General features: G+C 44.5%; 1 protein-coding gene and 1 long non-coding RNA gene across 5 annotated transcripts in view; one reads left to right on the plus strand and one right to left on the minus strand.

Annotated features, from left to right (window-relative positions):
* LOC150046375 (uncharacterized) overlaps positions 1–22168 on the minus strand; it is an 84691-nt gene that overhangs the window by 42110 nt on the left and 20413 nt on the right. The window contains exon 2 of the long non-coding RNA XR_016539666.1: positions 7445–7629. This is a non-coding gene — a long non-coding RNA (uncharacterized LOC150046375). The remainder of the gene's footprint in view (positions 1–7444; positions 7630–22168) is intronic.
* The window catches only part of Ca12 (carbonic anhydrase 12), a 59004-nt gene that overhangs the window by 14911 nt on the left and 21925 nt on the right, over positions 1–22168 (plus strand). For all 4 annotated transcript variants that reach the window (XM_090358233.1, XM_090358231.1, XM_090358232.1 and 1 more), the window contains exons 3-6: positions 16490–16669; positions 17856–18001; positions 20846–20941; positions 21964–22027. In XM_090358233.1, the coding sequence (XP_090214359.1) occupies positions 16490–16669; positions 17856–18001; positions 20846–20941; positions 21964–22027 (486 nt within the window). The remainder of the gene's footprint in view (positions 1–16489; positions 16670–17855; positions 18002–20845; positions 20942–21963; positions 22028–22168) is intronic.

Consider the following 22168-nt stretch of genomic DNA (forward strand, 5'->3'; position numbering starts at 1 on the left):
GAAAACACAATAGACTTAATACCTGTGGGTAGAAATAACCATTTGATAGGTGGTATGATACACTCATGGGAAATAGGGATCAAAGTCCAGCTTGGTTGCTGGGAGTGGTGGTGGTGGGAAGCAGTGAAATCTAATTGTTACTATTGTAAGAGACTACGACTGTAAGGACAGTGGCAGCAGCGTGGTGGCTGGAATGGGAAGGAGAATATAGAGGAATGTCAGAGCAGGGGGTGGGGGTGAGGAGGGTTCAAAGCTCCTGAGATTTGCCTACAGGCTTGGGGATGAATAAGCAGAGTCTCTGTGGTGAGGAGTAGGGAGCAGCAGTCTGGGGGGACAAGAGCCAGCTGGGAGGGAGGGTGGCTGGCATGCCCACCTCGGTGCACTTGTGACCTATACTCATAGCTCTGTCTCTTCCCACACACATCCACGCCTCTGTCTCCTACACAATTAACTCAGCCTTTGCAGATTTCTGAGCTGTGCACATATGTGTTTCTAGGTGACACTGCTTGGCGTTGTTCCCAGGCAAAATCTTTTTTTTTTTTTCTTTTGAGGGGAGGAGATGTTCTGGTTTTACTATGTAGCTCAGGCTTGCCTCCAGCTCATTGTCCTCCAGTCTCAGCCTTCCAAATTCTGGGATCACACGCATGCACCACCCCATTTGGCCTTAGGCAAAGTTGTTTTTTGTTTTTTTTCCAAGTAAAAAAGAGTTTATTGTGGGGAAAGTGAACTGCAGGATGGAAGTGTACATACAGAGACAGAGGGGAAGGAGAAAGAGAAAAAGAGGAAAAAGAGCCTTAGGCAAAGTTTTAAAGAGTCTCTTCTGAGCTTCCCGTTGGCAGTTCTTGAAGAACTGGACACTCAGGATAACCTCTTTGTGTCAAAGATGGAGGGGAAGACTTTGGTCTCTTAAGGGTGTGTGGCTGTCTGGTCAGAAAACAAGTTTATCCTCTGGAAAACAACCAAGAACTGCAGGAGCTGGATGTCATGCTTTTACCCAGTTTAGGGCTTCCTGGTATTTCACTGAAGGGCTTACTTCATGACCTTCAAGAGACCATGCTTTCCCTCAGTGGCAGGGTTTTGTTTCTGTTTTTGTGTCTGTCCTAGGGCTTGTACTCAGGGCCTGGGAGCGGTGCCTGAGCGCTTTCTGTCAAGGCTAGTGCTCTATCCACAGCACTACTTCCAGCCTTTTCTGATATTAGAGATAAGAGTCTCAGGGACTTTACTGCCTGGGCTGGCTTCACACTGCAGATCTGGCTCAGATCTCAGTCTCCTGAGTAGCTAGGATGACAGGCATGAGTCACTGACACCTGGCTCAGGGTCAGTTTTTGAGCTGGACTTTGCTGCAGGCAAAGTGGGAAGGGGCCATTTGTACTCTTGAATTAGTCAGAAAAGTAGGGGGCTGACTTCACCGCCTGTGGGGTGGCCTCTTCCTTCAGGGGCTGCCCCTGGGCCAGGGGCAGATGTTCAGGAATATCTGTGGATAAATAAGGGCCATGTAGTTCAGAGAAGGTAGCAAGGAGGAGGTGACACTTGATGTAGGATGTAGGATTTTAGAGGAGAAGCCAATCTGAAAGGAGATGCCTTGTCACCATGTGTATCTCATTAGAAGTAAGAGGAGACACTCAGGGAGCCTTGTTTGAGAGTGGAAACTCAAGGCTGTTCTGCTCAGAAAGGCCAGGAACCAGTGTTCTGAGTGTCCATGCTGTCTACATGCTGCTCCTAGTGCTGACATGGATGTCTCAGTGCTGCCTTGTGAGAGCTGTGGCCGGCCCCACTGTGTAAGAGAAGCTCAGAGACTGGAAGAAACATGCCCACACTCACCCAGCTCGTAGGAACTAGTCACAGCTTCGTTGAGTGGTTTCAAAACTCTTGACCCTTGCTCTTGAGGGACCCTTGTCCTTCACACCACCATGGAAAGGAGACGGGTAGGCTGGGAGAATGCTGGCAACACTGAGAAGAACCATCCTACCCTTGGGAGACTGAAGCTGGGCTACATAGCAAGTTCAAGACCATCCTGAGCCACATAATGAGACTCTATGTAAGAAACAAACACATATTGAAAAGCTAGTATTTTACTATAAGGGAAAACAGAAAATAGTTTTAAAAGCCAACAAGAGTGCTGTAGGTTAGCCCTCAGAAAGGGCTCATTACGAAATTGCTAAATGAAGCATATGGGCAAAATCAGGTCCAGGTCTAGGGGCCAGTCCCTTTGCTTTACTTCAAACTCTACCCTTGCATCAGATCCCACTTCTCCTTATTTCTTGACTCCCTAGACACTGGGCACATTTCCCAAGTTACAGATCCCTCAATTACTCTGGACCAACCCCCAGGCCTCATCTCCAGGTCAGCCCTCTCTCTACCTCCTAATTGCCACCTCTGCCCAGATGTGCATCAAGTGTGTTGAGGGGCTGCTGTGGTGGGGAATGAGAGCACACATGGTTTCAGCTCAGCCTCCATGTTTAATGGCAATGTGACGTTGGGTGTTATTCAATTTCTATGCCCAGTTACTTCATTGTTACTCGAGTACAGAGTCCCTTTGTCACAGGGTTGTTATGCAAATCGAAATCACCAATAACTGCTGTGTAATGGTATAAATCCAGCCCACTGGTTGGGTGGTTTCCTCTTCTAGGACTGGCATGTTCACTTGCTTACACTGTCCCTGTGGCAATAGCAGAGCTGGCTAATAGCACACACTGGACTCCCTGCAAAGCTCATAATACTTAGGCTCTGACCTTTGGCAGAAAATGTTAGCCAAACCTAACCAAGAAAGATGCCCAGCATTTGCCCTCCTTTCCCCATTAGTAACCAGACCCCAGACATGACAGGACCTGTTTATCTTTCCTGATACTCATTTTTTGGTTTTGAATATTTAAAAAATTGTCTTTAAGCATGGCACTAGGCAGTTACAACCTCAAATGGAAACTCAAGAAGATACTCTCGAAACTCAAGGATGCTCTGGAAACCCAAGAAGAAACCTCTCATTTTCAATTCTCCCGAGGGCAACAATCACGCCTCCCTGTGAGGTCTGGTTATCAGGCATCAGTTACTGCCTGACCTCCCATGAGTTGAGGGGTGAGCAGACCTGAGAACTAAATGCTTTGATAGGGTTATCCTAGTGTGATGGAACATAGAGGGGACACAGTACCTCAGTGCAGGGGCCAGGGTGCTGCCAGCAGAGTTCATCTTGAAAGACAGGTGGGTGGAGGAATGGGAATGTCTTTGTGCCTACTTAGTATGTGATTTAGAGATGGTATCCTGTCAAAAGCAACAGAGGCCCCGGCAAAAGCAGGCTGGCAAAGCACTGGTATAGCAATTTGTGCCAGTAAGAGCACGTAGTGCAGGGAAAGTTTGTAGTGCTGGGAGAACACGAGGTGTCGGGAGAACACATGATGCAGAAAGAGAGCACTCGGCCTAGCTAGAGCACGTGACGCAGGGAGAAAAGCACAGAGCACATGGCCCAGGGAGAACATGTGGTGCAGGAACAGAGCATGTGGCTCAGAGATACAGTACATGATTATGTGGCCCACTGAGACCACTGTGGCATGGAAGAGCAGTAGCCTACTGTGAGGACAACTGTGGGGAAGGAGTCAGTTTCTTTTGGAGGATTCTATATAGCAGATCTTCTGGAAAGATAGAGATTATAGCTCCCTGCAAGGCAGAGAACAGACTCGTTCTAATAAAGGCAATCTTCCTGGAGGCGGGGCAAGTGTTGGGCAGGTTTTCTAGCTGCTCCCTTTAAAAGCTGGAGACTTCCTCAGTGATCCAAATGGATTGCATAAGGAGGGTGGCTATGGCTCTCACTGCATTTTATCTCCAGCTGGGTTTTTCTTCGGTGAGGGAGGCTGTGTACAGGGGTGCATACCTGTAATCTCAGCAGTGAGGAGGCTGAGGAGTAAGACTGTGAGTTTGAGGCTATTGCCCTAAGTCTCTGACCCAGGAATCTCATGTCTTTTCTCAGTACCTGTGAAACCATGTCCCACTAACAGCCTATTTAGCTTGCAACTAGGCTTCAGAGTTAGACAGATGGTTGTGGGGGGATTGTGACAGTCTTGTGGACTTTAAGATTTACCTAGAAGCCTCAAAAAGCCAAAAGAGAAAATTATGGAAAGGAAACTTTTAGTAAGAGATGTGTGAATCTGATGGGCTTGGTATGAAGAGTGAAAGGCTGGAGGGGGATCTGGGGGATTGGGGGCCAATGGGCGAGTCAGTGTGGAGCCTTCTAGTGCTGGGCAGGAGCTATGCTGGTGGGGAAGAGATGGAGGTAAGGTTTCAGTCAAACTTGACATTCTCCTGAGAGCATTTCTTTTCCCTGATCCAGAGCTCAATCCAGAACACCTACACTTATTTGCGGTGTGTCTTTGGATCATTCATTCCTTGAACATTTCTGAAGCCTGTTAGACTTTTTACAGAAGATCTCTCCATAGGCTAGGAATGTGGCTTAGTGGTAGAGTGCTTGCCTAATATGCATGAAGCCCTGGGTTTGATTCCTCAGTACCACATAAACAGAAAAAGCCAGAAGGGACACTGTGGCTCAAGTGATAGCCTTGAGCAAAAGAAGCTCAGGGATTGTGCCCAGGCCCTGAGTTCAAGCCCCAGGACTGGCAAAAAAAAAAAATAAGAAGAAGAAAGAAAGAAAGAGAAAAAGAAAGGAAGAAAAGGAGGAGGAGGAGGTTTCCCCCACAGAGGTTAGCTGAGATTTCTCATGAGGAAAACTAGAACACAAAGTTGACAGCTGATGGCTCACACCTGAATCCTAGCTACTGAGGAGGCTGAGATTTGAGGATCATAATTCAAGGCTAGCCCAGAAAGGAATGACTATGAGACTCTTATCTCCAAGTAACCACCAGAAAACTGAAAATGATGCTGTGGCTCAAAGTGGCAGAGAGCTAGCCTTGAGCAAAAGAGCTCAAGGGAACAATTCCCAGGCCCCGAGTTCAAGCCCCACAGAACACATACACACATAACACACACGGATAGAAGAATACATACTTTGGCACAAATGGCAGAGTGTGCCATTTATGCCATAAATGGCAGACAGTGCACCCCCATCTGGTGACTGTGAGTCTTTCTGACCATTTTGATCACATGGGTAAGATGATGCCCAATGGCCTTCTCTGTTTTAATGTTGTCACCCCCTTTATAAATACTAGGTAATCTGTGGGAAGATCTTTTGAGACTGAGAATATGAGGGGCATCATGTTTGTAACTTGCTCTCCAATGATTTAGATATAACAATAAACAAAGAGAGTGTGTGAGAGAGAGAGCACACACACAAATGTTACACTGAAATGAGAAAGGGCAGGGGAAACGGGAGAACAAGTCAGACAAATTAGTATCCTGAAAACAAAGATGAGAAGTTTAAAAAATTATGGGGGCTGTGTATGGGGGTACACACCTGTAATCCCAGCATTGAGGAGGCTGGGAAGGAGTATTGTGAAGTTGAGGCCAGCCTGGGCTACATAGTGAGACCCTTTGGAAGAAAGCAAGGAATGGATGGAGGGAGGGAGGCAGGAAAGGATGGGCAGGGCAGAGCACGATAGGGGGTCTAGCCTGCATGATAAAGAAGGACAGAGTCATCTATCTGGAATAGATGGGGTATGGGTGTGGCAGGGTATGAGTGGAAGGGTAGGGGTGTGGAATTCAACCTAGTTGAGTTGGAAGATCTGATTAGAAGGTGCAGATGCAGGCAGAGGACGCACACAAGATGCAGAGAGGATAGACCAGGAGCCCAAAAGGATATACTTGCCTCGTAGATAGATACTGAAAATCCACAACTGAGATTTCTCATGATGAAAACCAGAACACAAAGCTGAGCACTGGTGGCTCATGCCTGTGTCCTAGTTCAAGGCCACATTTTGATATCCAGATCATCCCAAACCTCCTGTGGAAATGCTCCTCAAGGGTGGTTTCTCCCTTGCAGCCTGGAGGCTTGACAAAGATGAGTGTGGAGAAAGAAGATGGAGAGAAGGGGTGAGGGAGCCAAGGAGGGAAGAGCAGATTCCTCTCAGCGGGGTAGACAGCTGGACTCACGACCAGAAGTACCTGTGACATTTTCAAATCGCTCTCTGCTGAGAAAGAGGCTGTCACGAAGGTGGCCTCTGCCCACGGTATTTGCTTCCCACCTGCTTCCTTTCAAGGCTAGAACACTGCTATGTCACTTTGTATGGAATATGCCTTCATTGGCAGAGTTATTTAAAGTTTTCTCTGGAGTGTGTGACAAATAATAGCTCCATTGATCCTAGGCACTTGTTCCCTGGAAACTAGGCTGGATAGTCTCTTCTTTCCTGCCAACTGCCTCCAGCCTTCATGCAAAGCTTATTTTCTAAAATTCAAGTAGGGGAAAACATCAATGTCTTATTTCAGTCAGCACCCTATTTCACACAAGAAAATGAATAACAATTTAAACCAGTGTCAAAATAAATAAAATGCAATCCTTTGAATTGGATAAACAAACCAACCCATAGGCAGAGAGTGAAATATTATTCAACCATAAAAATGAAGTCCAGATACATGCTGTAAGAATAAATCCTATAAACATGATGTTAACTGAATGAACTCAGTCACAAATGACTAAACACTGTATGATTTTATTTGCATGAAATACCTATAATAGGCAATTCTATGGAGACAGAGGTAGATTGGTGACTGATACAGCCTGATCTGGAAGGAGGGAAAATAGTGGTTGAGTACATACTAGGTTTGGGGATTCCTTTTGGAATGATTGAAATGTTCTGAAACTAAATACCATGGTTATTCGAGTCCCTGATTCGATTCTTTTGGGTTATATTTCTAGCAGTAGAATCACTGGATTGTATGGTTATGTTTGTGTTTAGCTTTATGAGGAACTACCAAACCATTTTACATTCCCACTAGCAGTGATGCATAATGCACATGATAAAAAAGAAATAATGTATATTCTACCACAAGTTTCTTTAAACATTAAGAAAATTAGCCATAAAAATAGGGATAGGAAAGAAAACCATATTCCTCATAATCAACATAGAATGAAAATGACCTCAAGTTTCTATCTAATTATATAAACATTACACATTAAGCAGATGGTATCCTGAGTCTTTTCTGCTTAAAGATGGTTACTTGTCCTTGTCTGAGCCTGAAATCCTTTTATTTTAAATGAATGTTTAAGGAAGAGAGAGTAGAATGTCTACTCAGCATGGTAGCAACACAATTCCTTGGTTAATAGACCAAAAAAAAATCAATAAAGATAGCATGCACTGAATGTGCATAGGTGACTCAGGCCAGACTTATTTTCATTATCAGGGTCAGGCTCTTACACTTGAACAAGTCATTTCATTCATTTCTGACTTGTTTGTGTTGCTTCATTCAAGAACCAATTGCTGAACACTGCTGAATACTAGGCTCTGCAGGAGTTAGATAAATACCAAATGAATAAAGCAAGCTGCCAGTTGAATGCAGTATTTCTTACCTGAATTGAGCATCGGAGTCAGTTTGATGGCCCACAGTTTCACTTCCCAGAGAGTGTATTTCTAATGATGCTGTGTTTCCATGATGATGATGGTGGTGGTAATGATAATGATGATGATGATGATGATGATGATGATGATGATGGTGATGATACTTATCTGAGGCCACACTTTAAAAACCACTGGACTATTGGGAGAAAAAGACCAAGTATTATTAAGGTAAGTGTAGGATTTCAGAGAAAGAGAAAGCATAGGGCCTGGGGGATACAGAGTAGGGAAAGCACTCTGTCCTGCTTTGGAGGACAGAGGGTGTCTCAGGGAGATATGAGGCAGCTCCATGGAATACAAAGGAGAGATGAGCTGGGTGTGGATGGTTCCTAGCTACTCTGGAGGCTGCAACTTGAGGATTGCAGTTTGAAGCCAGCCCAGTCAGAAAAGTCTAGGAGACTCTCATTTCCAATTGATCCCCAAAAGGCCAGAAATGGAGGTGTGACTTAAGTGGTAGAACACCAACCTTAAGTGAAAAAGTCAAGTGAGAACGTGAGGCCCTGAGTTCAAGCCCCAATAAATACCTCTAACCGCCCCTCCCCCCACACACAAGGAGCAGTCCAGGGAGGTGGGTGGAGCTTCTCTATCATAAACAGACTCTAAGGTAACAGGTCATGAGAACCCAAGAGGGTGAGGGTGGCCAAGATGGAGCAGCAGGGGTCAACAAGTTGTTATCCATTTACCTTTGCATCCTGGAATAAACAAATCTATCCTTCTCCCCATAAAAACCATTCCTCAGTGCCAGAATCGGAACAACTGTGGAGCCCTCTGGCCCCAGCCCCAGCAACATTGTTGAGGATTATGGAGCACATTATGGCAGGGTGGAGGGACTTGGGGTGAGTAGTGGAGAGATGATTGTTTGACCCCTTCTACTATAGCAGAGCCAGAAATGATGCTGGAGTGATTTGGGGGATTTGATAAAGTCCTAACAGGTTTCTCCTCCTAAGGTGGCCCCAAAGAAAAAATAAAAATAAAACAAAAACCTTGATGTAAAATGTGGATTACAGCAGCTTTAGAAAACAAATCTCGTTTTGATGGTAAGATAAATTCAAGGGAGAGTGGGCCAGCTACAGCAGTCAGCTTCAGGCTTTGCAGGTAATGAATAACCCCTTACTCCCTGTCCCAGTCTAGGCCTGACTCATCTGTAACATTAACAAAAGAAAAGCTTTCCGGTCCAATTCCTTGACCTCTGTAAATAACACCATCAGAAGACCTCAGCCATCAATCATTAATCTACACACTGGGCAGACTCTGGTGGGATCTTTGTCTTTACAGCTGTATCTTTCCATTTGGTGGGTAAGGAAATTGAGTCCAACAGATTGTGGACTTAGTTGATCAGAATCCAGCTCAAGAGGCTCACTGGTGAGCCCCAAGAATTTTGATGAGAAGTCTGTATCTTTTAGTCAGTTTCAGAGAGAACTACAGGAACTAAATTATATTCTAAAATGTATCTTGTTGTTGTTTGTGTCAGACCTGGTGTTTGAACTCAGGGCCCGGGCACTGTCTCTTAGCTTTTCCACTCAAGGTTAGAGATCTACCATTCAAGTCGCAGCTCCACTTCTGACTTTTTTTTGTAATTAATTGGTGATAAGAGTCTCAATGGACTTTCTTACCCAGGTTTTCTTCAAACTTTCATTCTCAGAACTTAGCTTTCCTGGCTACCTACCAATGCCCTACTTGTTAAAAATATGACATCTATAACCAAACCATATATAACTTCTATAATAGAGGATGTGTGGGTATAAGATGGATTCCAGGGAACACACGGGCCACCTTCCCCTGTGAATGGCCCTGTTTTCTGTAGTTCCAAACACAGGTCCGGAACTAATGGATGACCCCACCCCCTGCCCCCAGAGGTAGGCAATGGTATCCTGAAAGGAAGACCTTTCTAACAGATGGAGGACTGCATTTAGCAGGTTCTTATTCTTGCTGAGCCATATCACAGAGCAGAGCCCAGCCTTGGTGAAGGGAGGCTTGATGAATTCCAGGTTCTTTCTGAGTGAATGCGTCCCATATCTCAAAAATATACCAGCTGTCTGCTGCAGCAGGCCTGGGAGCTCCCTGTGGCCTCCAGGAATGATACCATTCCTCAGTCTTTGCTCATGATGGGTTTCATCTCATCTTAAAATGTCAACTTTAATGGTGCCTCTCCTGGGAGCCCTCAGTGCTGCACCCCAAGTACGGTCTCCATTTTCCCCATCGCAGCCCTTGCTTAATTCCTTCACAGTGATGGTTGCACATGGCAATACTTGTGGGTTATTGTTGAACCTGTTTGCTTGAGTCTTCTTGTTGGTCTCATTCCTGGAATGTAGGTGCCACAGGGACAGACACTGGATTCATTTTGTTTGTCACAGTCTTTAGCACCATGTATATGTAGTATCTGACACATACTGGATATTTGTTGGAGAAATGAATGAATGAGCTTCAAATGTGAATAGCAGTCCAAGTGAGAGAATAGAGATTGTTTTCAACCTTTGAATTGTGGTTTGTGTTTTGTTTTGGAGGTACTGGAGTTTGAATTCGGGTCACTTGTTAGGAAGGTGTGATACTACTACTGAGCTACACCTACAGCCCTATATTTCACTGGTTACTTTTGACAGATCCTTGCTTCCTTCACACCTGGACTGTGATCCACCTATTTTAGACTTCTCATCAAAGCTGGGATATGGGGCTGGGAGCATGGCCTAGTGGTAGAGTGCTTGTCTAGCATGCATGAAGCCCTGGGTTCAATTCCTCAGAACCACATACACAGAAAAAGGCAGAAGTGGTGCCATGACTCAAGTGGCAGAGTGCTAGCCTTGAGCAAAAAGCATCTAAGGACAGTGCCCAGGCCCTGAGTTCCATCCCCAGGACTGGAAAAAAAAAAGCTGGTATGTATGCCACTAAACGCAGATATGGGTTGAGAAGAGAGTTTTAAGAACCTTTTCTACTGAGGTTGTCCTTGAATCATGATCTTCCCTTCTTAGCCTTTTTCCAGTAGCTTGGTTACAAGTATAGCTTGTGCCCAACTGAATATTTGTTTTTTCGCAGATATAATTTCTTTTAATAAATAGCCTGGTGAGGTAGCTCATGCCTGTAATCCTAGCTACTCAGGAAGCTGAGATCTGAGAATAGAGGTTCAAAGCCAGCCTGGGCACTATAGTCTGTGAGACTCATCTCCAATTAACCACTAGAAAACTAGAAGTGGCGTTGTGGCTGAAGGGGTAGGGCAGTAGCCTTCAGCTGAAGAGCTCAGGGATAGCACCCAGGCCTAGAGTTCAAGCCCCATGACCAATAAAAAATAAATAAATAAAAATAAAGGGCCAGGAGTTTGGCCTAGTGGTAGAGTGCTTGTCTAGCATGCACAAAGACCCGGATTTGATTCCTCGGTACCGCATACATACAAACAAAGCTGGAAGTGGTGCTGAGGCTCAAGTGGTAGAGCTCTAGCCTTGAGAAAGTCCAAGGACAGTGCTCAGGCCCTGAGCTCAAGCCTAGGACTGGCAAAAAAATAAAAATAAAAAATAAGTAATGTGTTCAGACTTGACATATAATCTTTGATCACTTTCATACAAATACACCTGCCAAGATTAGGTACTTGTTTACTTTTGTTAGATCTCTGTACAAAGCAATCTAACCCAAAGCTTTTGAAGGATTATCCCATTGCTGTTATTGTACTGAAGTCTTGACTGTTGGTAGAGGAAGAAAGGAAAATAAAGTGTGCCAACAACTAGACGGTGCTAACCCTACCACTATGGTTCTATCTGTTGGGGCAAGTTCTGATCTGTTTTGGTAGTCAGCTCAAAGAGCTACTCTGGAGCTGGGTCCCAGGCAGCTACCTGCCTTCTGCATCCACACAAATGCAGGGGAGCTACTCAGAAAGTAAGATCACCAAGAAAGTCAGGGGGCAGAAGCAGGTCTGTAGAACCTATTTCCAAAGGCCCAGGGTACTAGTGTCAAAATTAAGTGACAATGAATGTTCATTTTGTTGTTATTTTGGGTTCAGATTTTGTATGGTCCTGTTCAAGTCATGAACAATATTTATTTTCATAAAAATTTTTATTAATGTGAGCTCATAGGATACACAGTGAGAAACAGTAATCAAACTGTATGGCTAATTGCATACTTCTGGTCTCCGAAGGAACTTGATGTACTTTTATTACTGTGTATAATGTATATATACTCGGTACATAAACATAAGAAATGGCTGAATCCATAAATTTTTTTACTTACCCCTAGATCATGTCTGTAAACAGGCTATAAAATAAATAAAATTATCCTTCATTTACTTGCATAAATTATTTGCCCAGGGCAAGAAGACTGAACATAGATATGCTTATAAACTAAACTTATTTGTGTTAAGAGATGAAAGAGAAAACTTGAGATAAAAAGTATCTCAAAGGCTGGGAATGTGGCTTAGTGGTAGAGTGCATGCATAAAGCCGTGGGTTCAATTTCTTGGCACTACAGAGAAAAGGCCAAAATGGTGCTGTGGCTCAAGAGGTAGAGTGATAGCCTTGAGCAAAAGAAGCTCAGGGACAGCCATGTGCAGGCAACTCACACCTGTAATCCTAGCTACTCAGGAGGCTAAGATCTAAGGATCTTGGTTCAAAGCCAGCCTGGGCACAGAAGTCCATGAGACTCTTATCTCCAATTAACCACCAGAAAGCTGGTAGTAGAGCACTAGCTTTGAGATGCAGAGCTCAGGGATAGCTCCCAAGTTATTTGGGCTTTATTTGAACACTGATTCAAACAGTAGTTTTTGTTTTGTTTTGTTGCCAGTCCTAGAGCTTGAAGTCAGGGCTAGAGAACTGTTCCTGGCCTTTTTTGCTCAAGGCTAACACTCTACCACTTGAATTCCACTTTCCACTTTTTTTGGAGTAAGAGTCTCATGGACTCTCTTGTCTTGGCTGGCTTCAAATTGGGATCCTCAAATCTCAGTCTTCTGAGTAGCTAGGATTGCAAGCCAGTTCCCCATTTCTTTTCAACAGTCCTCACATCTTGTTAACTAGGAAACTATGGGGAATATTCTAAGCAAGTGATCCTATTTGTTTCTCTGTTTTGAGGGGAGCAAATATGGAGGAGAGTAGTAGATGCTTGATTCAGTGGAAATGAATAAGCAGGAAAGAGGTGTATGGATCCGGCTCAGTCAACAAGTGAGCAAGTGAGGGCCTGTTGGGCCAGGCGTGGTGCGAAATAAAGGATGGATGAAGCATAGACATAGATCTTCCCTCCAGCAAGAGTGTGGGAGCAGGAGGAAACAGATGCCCCAAATCCCCTAGATAAAGACTGAAAGAGAAGACACACAAAGAACGAAATGGACCCACTCCCACTTTTCCTGATCCAAATAAAGTAACTCTGTTTCTAAGCCACAGTCTAGCTTTGGACAAATTACTTAAGCTCAGTATGGTTACACCATAAGGCTGAAATCTGTTAAAATATAATGATGATGATAATGATGATGATGATGATGATGATGATGATGATGATGATGATGGAGGAATAGAAGAGGCATTAGATGCCAGTTGCTTACTACTGTAATTCTAATTGTTCAGGAGACTAAGACCTGGAGGATTGTTGGTCCAATGCCACTCTAAGAAGAAAATCCTTGAGATGCCATCTCCAATGAAGCAGCAAAATGCAGGATTGGAGATAGGCTCAAATGGTAGAATGCCAACCATGATGAGCAAGAATTAACTGATGAGTCTTAAGCGAGGGCTTGAGTTAGAGCCCTAGTACCAACATAAAATTTTTAAAAAGGAGGTTCTTCTTTCTGCCCAAGGGCCTGTGACCAATGAAAAACACTTGTTTTCCTCTGGACAGCGGCTAGGACAAAATAGGTGGCATCCATGCCTGGCCAGACCAGGAGTACCAGTGCCCTATGCCCTCCTTCCTGAAGCTGGTTCACACTGGGTACCTCATCACCCTGCTCAGAGGCTGTCTTGGCACAGACAACTCTCAACTCGTCCATACTCGTCTGATGCACAGGGCAAAGGTACTCAGTCCTGATCTTTATAAATCTCAGAGCTGAGGTGGCAGAAGGAACCTTCCTGAGCAGCGTCCAGCCCTTCCATTTATGCCAAAGGCCCTGGAGGCTCCAGCAGGGAATAAGACCTGCTCCAGGTTGCTCACCCAGGTGGTGGGGCAGCTGCTGCTCGAGATGAATACTGTTCTCTGAACTCTTTTTGGTCTAATGTAACGTTTTTATTTCCTGAGGAATTTTCACCAACAGAGACACCGTTATTTTTAATATACGTAGTCTTTCCTGTTCCCCAAATACCTAATATAGCTCTGACTTCCAATAAAGAATGTTTAGGGGGCCAGGAGTTTGGCCTAGTGGTTCAGTATTTGCCTAGCATGCACGAAGCCCTGGGTTCAATTCCTTGGTACCACATACACAGAAAAAGCCAGAAGTGGTACTGTGGCTAAAGTGGTAGAATGCTAGCCTTGAGAAAACCCAAGGACAGTGACCAGGCCCTGAGTTCAAGTCTCAAGACTGGCAAAAAAAAATGAATAATGTTTAGGGTGCAATTAAAAATAAAAATTTCAGCTGGGCATTCATGCCTCCCACCTATAATCACAGGTACTTAAGAGGCTGAGATGTAAGAATTGTGATTTAAAACCAGCCTAGGCAGGAAAGTCTGTTAGACTTTTCACCTCCATTTAACCAGCAAAAAGCTGGAAGTAGAGCTGTGACTCAAGTGATAGAACACCAGCCTTGAGTTAAAAAGCTCAGGGACAATGTCCAGGCCTGAGTTCAAGCCCTAGGATGAGCATAGCTGTAAAAATATTCCCTTGATAACCTTCTTCCAAGCTCTCTGTCCTTTGAGGAGAGTATCTGTGAGGTAAATGCTTGTCAGGAGTGTTATTTTCCTCAGGATGTGGGTCTGCAAGTAAGAAAATGAGCTACCTTTGTCTTCATAGAGCTCTTGTTCAGTAGTTACTGGAATGCTCCTCCCCATTTTTCCTCCTTTCTTTTATTTTTCTCTTTCTTTCTGTTCATGTGCCCATCTAGGGGCTTGAATTCAGAGCTTGAGCTCTGAATTTCTTTGGCGCAAAGTTAATGCTCTACCACGTGAGACACAACTCTACTCCTTTTTTGGTGTTTAATTGGCGATAAGAGTCTTGATGTTTCTGATCAGGCTGGCTTTGAATGCAATCCTCAAATCTGAGTCCTGAGTAGCTAGAAATATAAGCACGAGCCACAGGTACCCCAGCTTTCATTTGATTTTTTAAAAAATTGTCTTTATGTAGTTGTAAAATGGGTTTCAATTTAACTTATTAGGATATGAGTAAAATGCAACTTCATCAATGTCACTCCTCTTTTTTCCTTTTTTGGTTGTGCTTAGGGATCAAATCTAGCACCTTGGATGCTCTACCACTGAGCTACATCTACCTCCCCCGCCAAACCTGAAAACACCCTCTTGATGAAATCCTTTGTACTTCTACTCTGAGAAAAGAACGTCCACCTAACCTGGTTCCCTTTATTCACATGTGCAAGGAGAAGTCTTCTCATTGCTGCATCAATTCCGATTTTCTTAGGAAGTTGCCTGGCTGCCAGCTTCTGCCACCCTGGCTATGGGACTGGGAGGGGCTGTGGGCCGCCTTCCTCGGGAAGTCCTGCCAGCCTGTGTTATGGACTCCTCAGATCATGAGGAATCATGATGGCACCACTCTGCTCTCTGGTTCTGCTCCCAGTGGAGTAACTGTCTCACTCTATTCGGTGTTCTGCTTTGGATATATTCCTGTGTGTGTGTGTGTGTGTGTGTGTGTGTGTGTGTGTGTGTGTGTGTGTGTGTGTGTGTGTGTGTGTGTGTGTGTGTGTGTGTGTGTGTGTGTGTGTGTGTGTGTGTGTGTGTGTGTGTGTGTGTGTGTGTGTGTGTGTGTGTGTGTGTGTGTGTGTGTGTGTGTGTGTGTCCATCACCATCTTGGTGAATTTGAATTGCTTTGATTCCAGAGCACTGGAGCTTTGAAAATCCCCCCCCCCACACACACACACATACATAAGGAGCCAGCACACATTCCAATATTTCTGTTCCTTTTTTCTTTTTGCTCGTTAGCACCCACATGCATCCTGATGAATAAACCTCAAATGGCAAAGCTGGATTCCAAGCTCTGTTAGCGCCCACCAGAACATCGTGGTTCTAACTGTAACGAGCTATGACTTGCTGATTATTTGCTTTTCTGGACAAAAACCTCAGCCTGAAAATCTGATTTAATTACCATGGGAGATAATCTTTTAAATATAGATTTACAATCTTTAAGGATTTTTCCCTACTCCCTGTGGGAGTAGGATAGTTTATTTGAATATGTGATGTTTATTTTCATTTCCAGAAGAGCGATTGCTATCTGGTAGTTAGCAAGATGCTTGAGCCTGGGGGGATTTTCATTTTTAAACCCATTCTTCCTGACAGTTTGTCAATTACACTGTAATAATTAGTTGGGAGTATTGCCATACGTTCTCCCACATGAAACCCTGCTGTTGGCCGTGTGATTCCCATAATTATTTGACATTTTTCAAGCAACCCCATCAGGCTGAGTTCTTCTTTTTAGATGCAGGTATCAAGAATCAGTGTCTTCAGGATTTTATATCAATAGCAATATATCAATATATTCACACCTGTGGGCCTCCCTGTGGAGAAGGGAACTCCCCTGGACCCGTGGACCACTACATACCAGTTTTCTAGACCTGGCACAGCCTCGCAGATCTGTTAAATTCTTCTCCACTGTAATGCCAGCTTGCATGAGCAGGGCATAGATAATGCTTAAGCTGATAGTCCAAAACCTAGAGGAATTCCTGGCTCCTTGAAGGCAGCAAGTGCCCCAAAGTCAATCATCTTTGTGTGGAGAGGATGACAGCTGGTCTTGAGGCATTTGCTGGCTTTGGTTCTGTAGACAGAAGTCTTTGTATCTTGAACAATTTTCCTCAGATTAATCATATTGAACACAGAGAATGTGAGGAGAAAAAAATATCCTCTGGGGGAAAACTGACGAAATCTTAGTCTTGATCTCTCCTTCTAGGTCCGACTGGGGAGAAGAATTGGTCCAAGAAGTACCCATCCTGCGGGGGCCTCCTGCAGTCCCCGATAGACCTGCACAGTGATATCCTCCAGTATGATGCCAGTCTTGTGCCCCTCCAGTTCCAAGGTTACAACGTGTCAGCTGACAGGTGGTTGAACTTGACCAATGATGGCCATTCAGGTGAGGGAGAGATCTGCCCAGCCCTTTTCATCTGGAATTAGCCAGAGGGGAGGCTTTGGAGATATGCCTGGCTCACTTTTCAGAGGGAAGATGCTAGAAGATGTGTTTGAGAGAAAGCACGTCTCTCAGGATGGGGCAGGCATCAAGCCCCAGCCTGCTGCTCAATTGGTAAGAATGGTGTCTGGGTTATGAAGAGCTTTTCAAGGGATGCTGCTCAATTGCTGATCTTTCGACATGGACGCCATGGCTTAACTACCATTGCACCAGCAGAGTATGGATAACAAACTCAAGCTTTCATCCAGGAGAATGATCACACTGATAAGTATGATTAAGGGCAGAGGTTGGATCTGTTAGGGTCTGGCATACAAGAAATGCTTTGTAACTAGCAGTTTTGTTGTTGTCATACAGTTCTCAAGCTTGGGGATAAAGGTTTTACCTTCAAAACCAGATGTCTTAGCCAGGCACTGGTGGCTCACACCTGTAATCATGGCTACTCAGGAGTCTGAGATCTGAAGATTAAGATTCTAAGCCAGCCCAGGCAGGAAAGTCTATGAGACTCTTACTTCAATTAACCAACAGAAAGCCAGAAGTGGCACTCTGGCTTAAAGTGATAGAGCACTAGCCTTAAGCAAAAGAGCTCAGGGACTGTACCCAGGCCCTGAGTTTAAGCCCATGACCTTCAGGCACAAAACAAAACAAAATGAACAACTAAAAAAACAGATGTGTGATAGGTGAGTGTATAAAGAAATACTCATGCTAGGCACTGTTGGCTCATACCTGTAATGTTAGCTAATCAGAAGGCTGAGGTCTTAGAATTACAGTTTGAAGCCAGCCTAGACAGATAAATCTAAGAAACTCTTATTTCCAATTGACCATCAAGAAGCCAAGAGGTAAGTATTGCTCAAATGGTAGAGTATCAGTGTTGAACAAAAAAAGCCAAACAAGAGCACAAAGCCCTAAATTCAAGCCCTAAGACCAGCACTAAACAAAACAAACAACAATAACAACAAAAAATGAACCAGGGTAGTGCCAGGGAAGTGGGTTTCTGACCTGCATCTCTCTGAGCGCACCTTGCTACAGCCATCTGCTTCCTGTCTGTGTCCTGTACAGGCACTGCCTACCTGACAGCTCTTTGGCAGTGTTCATCTGGCCAGGACTCTGACAGCTGTCCCTTCCCTCCCTACAGTGAGACTGAACTTGATCTCGGACATGTACATCCAGGGCTTCCACTCCCACCAGTACAGAGCTGAGCAGCTGCATCTGCACTGGGGAGAGCGCAGTGACCCCCATGGCTCTGAGCACACCATCAGTGGGAAGCACTTCGCAGCTGAGGTGAGTAGTAAGGCCATGGATAATCTTGCACCTGGCCATGTATGGTATGTTGGTAACACGGAATGGTCTAACCACTCCCCTGCTCATCTGTGGTGTCCTGGACCCTTCCTTCCCCCTGAGTGTACTGAGTTTGTCTCTCTCTTACTAAGTGATGCTTCTGAGAAGAGTAGGCTCCCCAGATGGCCCAGTGGGACTCCAGTGTAGTTTTTCTTCACATGCTAGGCTGTCTCTTCTCCTCTCCCCAGACGGGGGTTGTGCTTGATAGCATAGGGACACAAGCCTAGTCCAGGGCCACCTTTTTACTTAGCCCCAAATCCAGGGATGGCTGACTTTTATAAGGGAAAGGATTTCATAGCAATCAAAGACTTGATGGCATGTCACAGAAAAATAAGCATGTGATAGGATGAGATGGAGAGGCTGCTGAGTTGCTCTATTTCAGACCTCCTGTGCCCCTGAGCTGGGGGTGTGTGCTCTGAGTGTTTACAAGGAAATAAACAGAAGGAGTTAAGTGCTACTGATCAGCCAGCCACAGCCCATGATGGGTTTATGGCATGGCCATTCTCTTCTGTTCATAACTGCTGAACTGCTTAATGTCTCAGGCTAATTACAGGTCTGGTTACTCGTGTGGAGGCGATAGCATTCTGGCCCAGCCGATTGGCATTACAGGAGGCTCACACAGTTCAGAGCAGGCCTTTCCCTGAAGCTCAACAACTGCAATTTCTTCCAGGTTAATTGCAATGTTGAAGATTCTTTCTCTCACAGGGGATAAAGGAGTTAGGGTGTAGATTGGGAGGGTTCATGCATTTAAAAATATTTCTAGCTATTGTGATCTCTGCTATCAAGTCAATCATCAGCTCAAGAGTCTGGTGAATATATGCCTTAAGTGCTCAAACTAGAGAAAAGACATCAGGCTGACTGTAAGTGGCAGATTTTCTATGGAGACATTTTGCAAACAGTGGCTCTAAAGGATGGAGACTATAGAACTAGAAAAGACTTTTTTTTAAGTTGGATTGAGGTTTGAACTCAGAGTCTCATGCTTGCTAGGCAAGCTCTTTCCATTTGAACAACAGCCCCAAGGTGTTTTTGCTTAAGTTTATTTTCCAGGTAGGGTCTCATGCTTTTGCTCAGGGCTGGCCTTGGACTCTGACTTACCAACTTTATCTCCTGAATGGCTCTTATTACAGGGATATGGTACCACTCAGTGAAAGCTATAAAACCTCATAACAGAGAATTTCCATCAGCCTGGTTTAGTCTTTACTCCTTGAGTGCTCAGATAGACTGTAAGCTTAAAGACCTGCTAAAAAAGAGAAAAGGACCCAGGTCAGAATTCCTCTGTTTTTCAAACTCATGACAGACCAACATGGTATGGGAGTGTGGTAGGCTCCATCCTGTAGGGGAAAAGATGGTGAGGTGAGGTCCCTAAAAAGTCCTTACGAGAGAATACACAAAAGAAGAAATAATTTGACATGGTAATTCTAATCATGCCACAGAATTACATGCCTGTAATTCTAACTGCTCAGGAGGCTGAGGTCTAGAGGATCTTGAAGCAAGCCTATGTAGAAAAGTAAAATAGACTCTATTTCTATAATAACCAGCAAAAAGCAGTGCTAGTCGGTGGCTTAAGTGGTAAAGCACCAGCCATAGCAAGACAGTCAAATAAGCACAAGGCCTTGAATTCAAATCATGGTACCCGTCCCTGCCCATCCAAAAAGATTAAAAATGTCGATATTAAGCTTTATTCAATACAAGAGACAATAAGATAGGAAAGAATAGAGATAAAAATTTCAAGGTGTCATAGCTTGAAAGGGAAAGTATGAATAAAAGTTCATGTGTTGTGCATGTAGATCTACTTATGAATAGGAGTTTCTGGCCAGGAGCATGGCCTAGTGGTAGAGTGCCTAGTATACACAAAGCCCAGGGTTTGATTCCTTGGCATCACATACACAGAAAAAGCCAGAATTGGTGCTGTGGCTCAAGTAATAGAGCACTAGCTTGAGAAAGCCCAAGGACAGTGCCCAAGCCCTGAGTTCAAGCCCCAGAACCAGCACTAATATAATAATAATGATAATAATAAACATAATTTCTGCCCTGAAAAAAGCAAAATTTAAAATTTTATTTTTGTCAAGTTAAAAGTGTGTATTCATGGCATCATTTTTATTTTATGACCTTTTATATCAAGGCGGATAAAACCTTTATATAAATGACATATTGAGCTGGGTATTAGTAGCTCGTGCCTATATCAGGAGGCAAAGTCAACCTGGGCACTTTTATCTCCAATTAATCACCAAAATGCTGGAAGTGGATGTATGACTCAAGTGGTAGACCATCAGCCTTGAGCGAAAAAGCCCAGAAAGAACATGAGGCCCTGAGCTCAAGTTCTAGTCCTGGCACAAAAACAAACAAACAAATAAATGGCATGCTGGCAATGACTTGTCACCAGAGGACTAAACACGTGTCTGAGGCTATATCAATTACGATTCAATCAAATCACACCTAGAGGTTTCCTGCCCAGAGGCCACTTTTTTCCAGGCTCTAGACTAATTAGGAAAGCTCATAGAGAGAAGAGCTCCAAAGTAGGCCAGTCCCTTCATGGTTAATATGAAATCCATTCATCCATCCGTTTAGGTCTATTGCCCCTCTGGAACTTTCCAGACAGCCTGTCAGACACAGGGACAATAAGTGAGTCAAATAGGCACAGCCTGTCTTGGTAGAACTTGCTAGTTGGAGAAGATTGGGAGGAAAGGAGAAATTGGGTCTGTTTTGATGGAGAAGGGAGGGACAGAGGTTTACGTCTCCTGTAGTGAGTCCCTTGTCCCCTGATGAGTGGCTTCTCTCCTACTGCAGCTGCACATTGTTCATTATAACTCAGATCTGTACCCTGACTTCAGCACTGCCAGTGACAAGCCAGAAGGGCTCGCTGTTCTTGCGGTTCTCATTGAGGTAAGATATGCTTGAAGAATTTTTTCCCCCCAAAATTGGAGCAGGGATGAGATCTGGGTTTGGCACTTTGTTTTATGCACATCCACTAGTAATAAGGGCCATGTCTTAAAGATGTTCTTTTCTCTGGGCTCCTTCGTGGCTAGATAACAGAGATGGACATACTGCCTCCTCCTCCTCCTCCTCCTCCTCTACTTCCTCCTCTTCCTCTTCTTTCTTTATACTGGGAACCTTGAACTCTTGCTTTTGGGCTCAAGGCTGGCACTCTACCACTTGAGCTACACTTCAATTTCTGGCTTTTTGATAATTAATTGAAGATATGAGTCTCACAGGCTTTTCTGCCTAGATTGGTTTCAAACTACAATCCTTAGATCTCAGCCTCCAGAGTAACGAGGATTACAGGCATGAGCTTCCAGGGTCTGTCTGACATGTCTCTTTTGACATTAGAAACAAAAGCTTCAGCAGCACAAGCTGTTGCAAAGGACCAACAGGGGAGGGGACCATTGCAATGCCCCATGAAGTTCCTGAGTGCAATCTTAGTATACCCAAGCTCCTTGCTGTATATGGGCTCTGGCCTGCATTCTTTAATCCAAGAAATCAGGAATGACTCCTGGTTAGCTTGCATTTTCTCCAGTGACCAAGACAGTGTGTACTTTATTTGCCAGACACCCGCTTAATCTGGCTTATGGACTCAGAAAACCCCCTAAGTTCTACGTTAGATGGACATGCCACTTGTGGCCTTTCAGGATCACATCTTACATAACCAGGAGCATGCCCTACATCCAATGTCCTGGGATATTGAAGCCTGGTGCCTTCAGCTGAAATCGGGATGCCATTTGGTGTCAGAGGTCAGGACCATGCTCTAACTCCAAATAGCCCCCAGATCACCCTAATTGTTCTCATAAGGTGGCTACTTGGGGAGCATCTCAGCAGTGGTGGTTACATACCTGCAGTCCCCTACTGATAGTCCTATGCAGCCTAGAGGGGATTCTATCACAGCTCAACCTGCCTGGTCTCCATTACAGATGGGCTCCTTCAATCCATCCTATGACAAGATCTTCAGCCATCTTCAACATGTAAAGTACAAAGGTAAGGGTCCTTGCATGCTTATTCACTACTAGAAAAGGGTGTCATCACCTATACCTTTGTGACCCTTAGGAAATGCCAGGGGCAGGTGCTACCTGTGCTTACCAGGCAAAGAGAAGCTGGTGGTGGAACAGGGTTGTTGCA

Source organism: Megascapheus bottae, chromosome 25, assembly GCF_031878675.1.
Source record: "Megascapheus bottae isolate mThoBot1 chromosome 25, mThoBot2.hap1, whole genome shotgun sequence".
Lineage (NCBI taxonomy): Eukaryota > Metazoa > Chordata > Mammalia > Rodentia > Geomyidae > Megascapheus > Megascapheus bottae.